Source organism: Pleurodeles waltl, chromosome 3_1 (genome assembly GCF_031143425.1).
Source record: "Pleurodeles waltl isolate 20211129_DDA chromosome 3_1, aPleWal1.hap1.20221129, whole genome shotgun sequence".
NCBI lineage: Eukaryota > Metazoa > Chordata > Amphibia > Caudata > Salamandridae > Pleurodeles > Pleurodeles waltl.
Window position 1 is genome coordinate 1,687,778,148 of NC_090440.1, and position 9,623 is coordinate 1,687,787,770.

Here is a 9,623-nt window from a genome sequence, read left to right on the forward strand (position 1 = left end):
TGCAGGACAGTAACCCCTTGTACCACGTCTCTTGAGGCTGCCAAGACTTGTTTGCATCTTCTCCAAGGGATCTTCAGGCGACATGTTGCTCCTGCCCCCAGCACTCCTTCCTGTGATGCACAGCACTCTACATGGTTCTCCTGTGGCGTGGGATCCCTTTCCGTAGTGCTGCATGGGCTCCTTCTGCGACTTCTGTGTCCCCGTCCTATGGGACTCCTGTGGTCGCTGCCTCTGCTCTTTTGGGCGTTCTCTGTCACTGAGGGCCCCTCTGACTTCTTCTCCTGGGTTGAGTCCTCCTGGGACTTGCTGGTCCCCAGCAGCTCCACGTTTCCACTAACCTTAAATTTGCCTTTGCCAAGGCTTGTTGGTGGAATTCCTGCACCAACACCCATCTGCAATCTTCATTCCAGCGTGTGACATCTTCTGCATCTCTCAGGAACTCTTCTCCAGCTCCAAGGCGGCAGTGCTGACCTGATCTTTATCACCATTGACCAACTCCTGCAAGTACAACTGGGTTGGTAGTAGCCCCTAGTCCTCCTGGACTCCACTGTGACTTGTGGACTTGGTTCCCTCTCTCCACAGGTCTTCCTCTCCAGGAATCCACCACTAGTTTCTTGCATTCTTGTCTGGGTGCCCTCTTTTCTTCTTTTTCTTTTTCTTTTTTTGGGGTGGTTTGTGATTTACTCCTGCTTTCCTGGTCGCTGGGGGGTACTGTGTTGCTTACCTCTGTGGTTTTCTAGTACTCCCAGCTCCCCTCTACACATTCCACTTACCTAGGTGGGGTCCTGTGTTCGCATTCCATTTTTTTAGTATATGGTTTGGGCTCCCCCTGGGGTCACAATTGGTTATCTACATTTGCACTGTTTGCTAACCTTTTCTATGCCTATTACTGTTTACTAGTGTATATAATTAGTGTACTACTTACCTCCTATTGGAGTGCTGCCCTTCTAGTACCTTGTCGTATTGTGTGACCAAAAATAAAGTACCTTTCTTTGAGTACAGCTGAGTGTTTTCTTTCGTTTGTGTAAGTGCTTTGTGACTACAGTGGTTGTGCATGTGCTTTGCATGTCTCCTAGCTAAGCCTTGGCTGCTCATCCACAGCTACCTCTAGAAAGCCTGGCTTCTAGACACTGCTTACACTTCACTGATAGGGGACACCTGGACCTGGTATAAGTTGGAAGTACCTTGGGGACCCACCACACACCAAGCCAGCTTCCTACAGAATATAAATGAACAGTTTAGTGTACATTTTCACAAACATCACAGAAGAGAGATCTCTAAAATCCACTATAAAGTAGTATTTACATTTTGTACTGTTTTGAAAAATGTTCCTCCTCCAAAATGACTGCTTCCCACTCCTTTCAACAAAACACAATTTGATGGAGACCTCCAGTATTTTCTTACAAACAAGCATTTCACTTTTTTCAGCTTTCATCAATGTTGGTGGCCCATATTTGGTGGTTTAAAAAATAAGTTGTGTTACAAATTTCCCCAAAATTTCCAAGGGTATGCCCTTACATCCACCTACAAAATGGTGTTCTCTTTTCATCAAAGCTCCTAGCCTGCTGTGCTTTAAAATACTCACGATCCTACTATTTTTTAGATATCTTTCGGCATAGAATATTAAAAATAACAAATTTAATGTAAAGCTAATCTCACAATTCAATATATATTTTCAAACACAATTCCGCTGGGGATCCCACTCTAATCTTTCCCCAAAATTCCTTCTAAATTGTTGTCATTACTGGGATCATGCCCCACAAAACATGTACTCCAGGCTCTGGGCCCGAGTAGGCATGGCAAAGGTGATGCCTTCACGTCGCCTGACTATACAGTGCCTGATACACCAAAGTTTGAATTACCTTTAAAGACTTCTATTCAGTGTTCAACTGACTGCAGGATTCCTACAGTATCGAAGATTAATTCAAGGCTCTATTTAGAGCCTGCAAATGTCGGCAATACCTCAGTTCAACAATCCAGGAAACAGCATAACCCTTATTCATATTCAGCTACAGATATAATAGAGATGAGACCCAAGACCCAGAGTGTACATGCCATCAGCCTAGTACCTATGCAGAGTCCTTTATACAGCGTGTACAAGCTGTTTGCCATGCCCCTCTTGAGATTTATCTTGGCAATCCAGAATGTTCAACCAACAGCTAAGACCAATCAGGTGCCTTCAGGTTAGCTGAGAAGACTCTGTACAGAGAAATCCAAGATATCCCCAAGGCCCATAGTTAATAAACAATTTGCCTGCAAACTCCCTAGTCAGATCTTTAAAGCCAGGAGCTAGGCCCACATCAAATGTATGTAAGCCAACATCAATATCTATGTACAGTAACCAACCTACAAACAATCTCAATCTAGGGTGACATAACTGCAGAAAAGCCTTTCTCTCAACTAATGACTCAATTAGGACCATGTGACATTAAAAAGTGTGCCCAAATTGATCTTTCATTATAGACCTTAGACATGAATGAATATTTTGAAGGGTCAAAGAAGGAATTGCTTCATTTGTTAGCTACTAATGGGAGTGTGCTTCACTTGAGATCTGTGGTAACCACTGCTGGATGATTTCTTTGAGCAAAGAAAGCGAGACAGCCCCAGCAGGCATTCACAATTTATCACTCGCTCCTAACAGCATATGTTAATCTTTGAAGACATCTTATCAGTACTCACAATGTACTGAATATATTGTACTTATGCAAACAAGGCCCAACAGGAAGTGCAGACAACGTATCAATATCCAGCTAAACCAGGGATGAGAACTCATTTATTGTCCTCCGATACAAGACAGCCTTCTAGTGGTGCTCAAATTGCAACAAAAACACACCCATTTTTGACTTCTGATCATCAGAAAGTAGAAATCAATATTGTACAGAGTTATGGATGTGGGCAGACACCATCAAGAGATGGATCTGCATTGCCAAGTGTTGGGGCAGTGGCTCTGATCTTAAGCATTGTGCCAGTGTGATAGACATTCTAAAGGGTCTGGCAACATATTGTTACAGTGTTTCAGTTCATGAAAAGATTGCAGTGCATTATATCTCCACAGCCCAAATGTTCTTCATGTTTACCATGCCAGATATCACAGTCTGCTAAAAGAGGCCCATAACAGTTCTGCACTTTACCTGATATCTGTGTGTTGTTCTGTTCCTCACAGGTAGTCTCCTTGGGAGTGGGTGATATTTTCCGCGCTCCTCCAAACCCAGAGCAGTTGGACCAGATTGCTTGTGGTGGCACATCATACAACCAAGGGATTTCATTGCAGAAGGATAATTATGCTGAGCTCCTTGAGGATGGATTCCTGGAGAATGTTACTGCTCATATCTGCAAAGGTAAGAGACTAGGACAGGTAAGTGGTTCCTGAGAGGAACCCTGGGAGATACAAACGATGTTGAGGGCTTGTAAGAATTAGAAAGAAGTGATGGTGTTGTAATAGCCAAAAGTATGGATTTTGCGTAGACTCACCTAAACAGGGTGTTTAGTCTTAAAAGGTTTGAGAGGTTTAAAGCAGGCGGAGTGCGGTTGAAATTGGCTAAACATCTAATCATAATCAAAACAGAAGATTAAACATCACAACTTAGACAGAAGATGTGATGCAACCTTACACCATGGACTAGGGAAGTGGAAAGCTGCAAAAGTTCCAACAGTAGCAGGAGCGAATACCACAGAAAGCACTACTAAGCATTACAAAGCATTTGGTCACAGATACAATGGATAGAGAACGTCATACCACAGACAGAACCCACATAACATCACAAGACAGTGAGAACAAACTACAGAACATCATATCACAGATGAAAAGGGCAATAGGACTTCACATATACCAGAGAGAGAGAGGGGTTAGAATAAATCTGACAAAAGACAGCAGGCGCTATAGGTTTAACGTTCTTCCTGACACTTAGGCCCATATTTATACTTATTTAGCGCGGCATTTGCATAGTTTTTTTACGCAAAAGCGGTGCAAACTTATAAAGTACAATTATATTTTGTACGTTTGCGCCACTTTTGCATAAAACAATTACGCAAATGTGGTGATAAAAAAGTATAAATATGGGCCTTAGAGTGTTAGAAGTACTTTTGTTTCAATTGTTTCATAGTTCAGATTGCCACCTTCTTTTGTAACATATTAATCTCTGTTTTCCACAGACAAGAAATGCCCAGACTACACCTGCCCAAGTAAGTAATCCCCACATCCTGCATCCTTGATTGGGTGACCTATGCAGCCCTGACTCTGAATGACAAGCTGAGTGATATACCCTTCCAAGATTCACCCTATCATTGATGTGCTCGGGTACCAGAGTACCAGTTTGTGATCTGCATGCTTCTTGATCACCTGTGATTATATTGATGTTTTGTTTTCCAGAACCTATATCTCTTCCTAATGAGGGGCAAAATTTGTATTATGTATGCATTGTATTGCTTAGTGTGGGGTTGATCAAGAGAGGCTGGGACTCCATTATTGTTCTTCCACTGTATATGAATGATCCAAGGTAGCCCAAGCTGACGGATATGCATACTAAGAGAAAGCCATAGTCTTAGAAAAGATGGCTGTTATACGCCATATTTCACTTGCTAGCAATATTTTTCATTCAAACGTTATTTTACCACACAACAGTCCCAATTGCAAACAAGGAGCAATGTAAATTAATTTGCTATTTAGAATCCTGCGTTAAGCTCTTATTTTCTACAGGCTGCTCTTTGTTTCTTTGAGCACATCATTTAAATGTACTGCTCTGAGATTTGCATCCATCATGTGGAATGGTTAAATGAAGTTAGAAAACGAAACAATGTCCACTGCGTCATGACGCATATTTGTGCATGCATGGTGAAGAACAAGCATGTATATGTCATCACACTGCAGTGGCTTGTTTTTGTTTTTGTTGATGCTCTTCCACACCAGCAACAAGCATTTCTTTCTTTTGCCGATGCGGAACAGCACGAGCAGAAAACATTGGCAAAGTTAAAGGTTCGGGTAATGCCATTGAAATGTGAGACCTTTGTGCTTTGCCATTGCATGTTTCTCTGCCTTTCTAAAAATCATCAACCGCCTGCCTATCTATGCCTGAACGTCTGTGGTTTGTTTTCTCCTTGCTATCAAATGGGGCACACAACCTTTACATTGAAAATACACATGGATCTTTCCTCTTTTCCAGTCATCTATAAGACTGCATCATCCTTCTAAAAGTCATACACTTTGACATTGTCACACTTGAATGTGTGACCCCTTAGATTCTTTATCATGGCCTGTCTAGTCAAAAGACCTCACTCACCAATAGGCAATTCTCCCACTCCAGATTTATTTCGAGGGCTTCTATGGGACCCCCTATGCCTCTAAAAATAATCCATGAGGATTTTTATCAACTTCTCATTGATAGGACCATACTATTCTTCAACACGTCCCACTAGAGTCCTTCAGTATGTCTAACTTCCATGTCGTCCTTAAAGAGCATTATGTCCTTCCATAGTTGATCCTCTGGATTATAACTAATATGCAGAAGACCTGACTCTACAGTAGTCAGTGCTTATGGTTCCGTGAGATTTTTTTCCTCGCTCATTAATTACCTAGGAGATTAATCTCAAAGTAATCAATAAAGAGATTCCCCTTAAAGTTGTTGTTCATTGTTGGATTAGTCCTTTTATTTTACTCTGACATTAGTTTTGCTATTTTGTTACTACTATATATTTTATTTAATCCTTTCTGCACACCAACCCTGCATTTTATTTTTTAATATGGGTGTGGGCAAGAACCCTGCCCCCCTTTAATCTTTGCATTTTCCCACCTATTCCCTTTTCTCCTTTCCCTAATGTAACCCTTGTCCTGTAATCCATACTAGTTATCTCTTCTCTTCCTGATTATTTTATTACCAATATTTTGGTATCAACGTCTTTTTTTTCCAATTGTATTGTCTACCAAAATGTAATTTCCAATTTAATGACATCTTAGCACTGATTAGGTCAAGCTAAGAATATTTCGATCTGTGAGTTGTAGAGGAGGGATCGCAATACTGCAACAAGGCCCACAACTTGGCAGGCATTTTAGAGTGGAGGGTTGAATCTGGTGACCCTTCGCTCAAATGTCTTTTGTTAAAATAAGTACTAACATTTAATCAATGTTTTAAGAAAATGTATAGGGTTCCTTTATAATAAAATCAGTATTTTACAGGTGTTTTTGCTGGTTAGATGTTTTGGGAACTGGTCTCAAAAGATCAGCATTTGTACAGAGCTCTTCCAAAATACCCAGCATCTTTCCGTGGCTTCCACTCAGCTCTATTTTCTTTCTGACCAGCCACAACTTTTCTCTACCCTCGCAGTGTTGATCCTCTTATCTTTCTTCCATGTACTGACAATCCAAAAAAACAAATTCCCTGCTATAGTTTGGATGTGATCCTCTTATCTGCTGATCATCCTTCTCCATAAAATGTCCTCTTATAACGTATTTCCACAGTTCTGTCTTCTTTCTCAGTTACTCTCAAGGTCCTGTTATCCTCCTGTGAAAGACCCTTGTATAGTGTTTTATAAATATTTGTGCCTATGGCCGTACATGACTATTTTTCCTAGTTGTGTCACTGTTATTTCATACTTCGTATTTTACATTTTAAGTAAACTAACATACCATTTTCTCCCCAGTCTCATTTACATCACCTGCTGACATCACCCTCCTTGTGGACAGCTCCACCAGTGTTGGGAGTCGCAACTTTGAAACCACTAAGAAGTTTGTGAAGCGCATGGCAGAGAGGTTTCTGACAGCAGGGAAGACCGCAGATGATGCAGTCCGCTTCTCTATCATCCAGTACAGTGGACGGAACCAGCAAAAGGTGGAAGCACAGTTTCTGTCCAATTACACCTTGATTGCCAATGCCATTGATAGCATGACATTCATCAATGATGCTACTGATGTCAATGCAGCTCTTCAGTCAGTTATCAGCATGTACCGCCAGAACCCTCGTGCTGGAGCCAAGAAAAAAGTGCTAATCTTCTCAGATGGAAACTCCCAAGGGGTGACCCAGAGCATACTTGAGAGAACTGTGCAAGACGCCAGACAGGCAGGCATTGAAGTCTATGTGCTAGCTGTAGGCAGCCAGACCAATGAACCCAACCTACGTGTCCTGATCACAGGGAAGACCGCAGACTATGATATTGTTTATGGGGAGCGCCATCTCTTCCGAGTGGCAGACTACCCCTCCCTGCTAAGAGGGGTTTTCTATCAAACAATCTCCAGGAAGATATCACTTGACTGAGGAGCTGGAATGAGCCCGACATGGCAACCTCAACTGTTCACTTATATTGTTTGAGCACACTTTCCATATCCAATGACTACCCAAATAATTTCATGGACCGTGGGAAGAGTGCAACCCTTCTGATTGTGCATTACCTCTCCTTGTGCGTACAAAATGCACAGGTGAGCTAGTAATGCATTCTCTCAATGCAGACCCTCTGTATCACTTATCCCATATTAAGTAACCCAGCAGGAATAGCATGAGTGATTATCAGTGCCTATCATTTCCTCCCAGAAGAAGCACCCACCAAAGTGTAAAAGCTGAGCTAGAAGTGAACTTCCCTGGTTTAGTCTTTTGATGTCTTTGTTTTGTCAACAATATTCAGGATTCTTCTCCTTAGATGTGATGGTGTTGTCATATGAAAGGGGGGTGGGAGGATGCGATGCCACATCTTATCTGTAATGCAGTGTCCACCCATTTTGTAAACTGATCTGAGTGCCAAGATACTTTTGGGTAAGAGAGAGTAAAGAATTGCTTGCCTATTCATGCACAATCTCATCAAATTGTGCAGTCAATGAAGGGCGGTAAACTACAATAGGGAGCAGGCAGTGTAAGGCTTTTGGCTCACCTTAGTTTTCAAATGAATTAGTTACTGGCCAAGCTGGAAGGAGAGTATTTACTTCAGCTTACGTACCTGAATTTGCTGTGTTTTTGTTATAGTTGGGTCAAAAATGTTATTGGTATGCTACCATTTTATTTCCTGGAACCCATTTTCCATGTTGCAGGGAGGGATAGGTTTTTCTTCTGTCTTTGTCTGAAAACGAGACAAAAAAATATTTCTTGAACTCTATTTCCATTTTTGGAAATGTTGCAAATACAAATGGCTGTTAGTGGTATTTGGTAATATACAAATCACAAAAAAGTAAAACAGAGAACCATAAAAAGATTACTAAAACCAGCAGATGTTATAGAATGAAATATGTACCTGGTCACCCTATCCCCTTGAAAGCTCTTCTTTCATGTACAAGGTAGAGCATTAAAATAATGATTTGAGTTCACAAGCACAAAGGCTCTAAGTGTCTACATACTCTGTTCATATTTCAACATCCACCTCAAGGGAGTAGAAGCTCCTTATGCTCCTTAGGCTTGTTCCTCTTTGCTACTGATGATTTCAACTCTTTAGAGAAAACACCATGTTGATGGACATTGAGGAGGTGCTATTCTATTGGATGTGTAGGAAAGAGTAGATTAAAGCAAGGCTGGCAACTCCTGAAATGAGGGAGTAAATGTGAAGCTCTGTGTGCCATGAGATCGAAATGGGAAAGCTAGCAACCACTGGCAGTTCGGTTTGCAGGAAAGAGCTCAGGTAGCATCTGTAAGGAAGAAATAACTAGCTGGCTTGTGAGTTACATCAGGCAGGTGAAGAGTGACCAACCAGGGAGGTCCAATGAACCTTAGGTAGAGATGGTAAGCCTTCTCATGAGCACTTTGTGTGAAGAGTGTAAATGGGAGGTGGCCACTTTTCGCTCTTATGATTGGGGCAGTTAACGGCACGCGTTACTACCTACAGGATATAGCTGTCTAAGGAGGAATGAGCATAAAAGGAGTATGATGATTGATCATTGTTTTTTACTGCGAGATTCCTAATGCCATGGATTTAGTAGTTGGCAATCGCCGCTGTTTAAAGGATTGGGTGACACGATGCGCCAGGTGTACTATAATAGGTGCAGGTTAACCGTATCAGGCCATGAAAATCTATAGTTACAAATGGTGCTCTCCCTATCACCCGTACTCAGATGGATGTCTTATTGATTATGCCAGTATTATTTGGTCCCAGATGGCACTTCCCATTACGGAGTTCTCATGATGTTCCTGCTGCATCCCCCGACAGTCTGCATACTCCATTGCATGCATTGAGGAACCCTCCACTCCTCAGATCATCACTTACGCTGAGATCAGACAGTGCCACTTACAATTCCTTGATTGGTTATTTGTTCTGTTGTATTCCGAGGAAAGGTCCCAGGACCAGAAATAATGGTGCTTTTAATAACTGAATGAGGTGCTTTTATCAATGGTATTTCTAGGTTCTTTTGTAATCCAAAATTGTGCAGGGTTTGTATTTTTGTGTTTGACTGAACCATGTTTCCTTCAACCAAGTGTCAATAAAAGAGTTCCTCCCACATCTAAGTTTGGTGTATTTTTTCTTGAGTTCTACTTTAGCAGGTGCAGAGCTGACAATGAATATTAGCGTCTTTCAAGCAGATATTACTCACAGTGCTTTACAGTCACTCATTTCCGTGGACACTTACTTACACACACACACACACACAAACACTATTTCTTTTCTAACCATAAGCTGTGTCTAAAAAGTACTGACTTTTAAAAATGGACAATACATTA

General features: G+C 41.5%; 1 protein-coding gene across 1 annotated transcript in view; it reads left to right on the top strand.

Moving 5' to 3' along the window:
* Positions 1-9,405, top strand: part of COL6A1 (collagen type VI alpha 1 chain) — a 93,292-nt gene extending 83,887 nt beyond the window's left edge. The window contains exons 34-36 of the mRNA XM_069225482.1: positions 3,164-3,338; positions 4,153-4,182; positions 6,634-9,405. Of these exons, the coding sequence (XP_069081583.1) occupies positions 3,164-3,338; positions 4,153-4,182; positions 6,634-7,244 (816 nt within the window). The 3' untranslated portion in view covers positions 7,245-9,405. The remainder of the gene's footprint in view (positions 1-3,163; positions 3,339-4,152; positions 4,183-6,633) is intronic.
* The last annotated feature ends 218 nt before the right edge of the window (positions 9,406-9,623 follow it).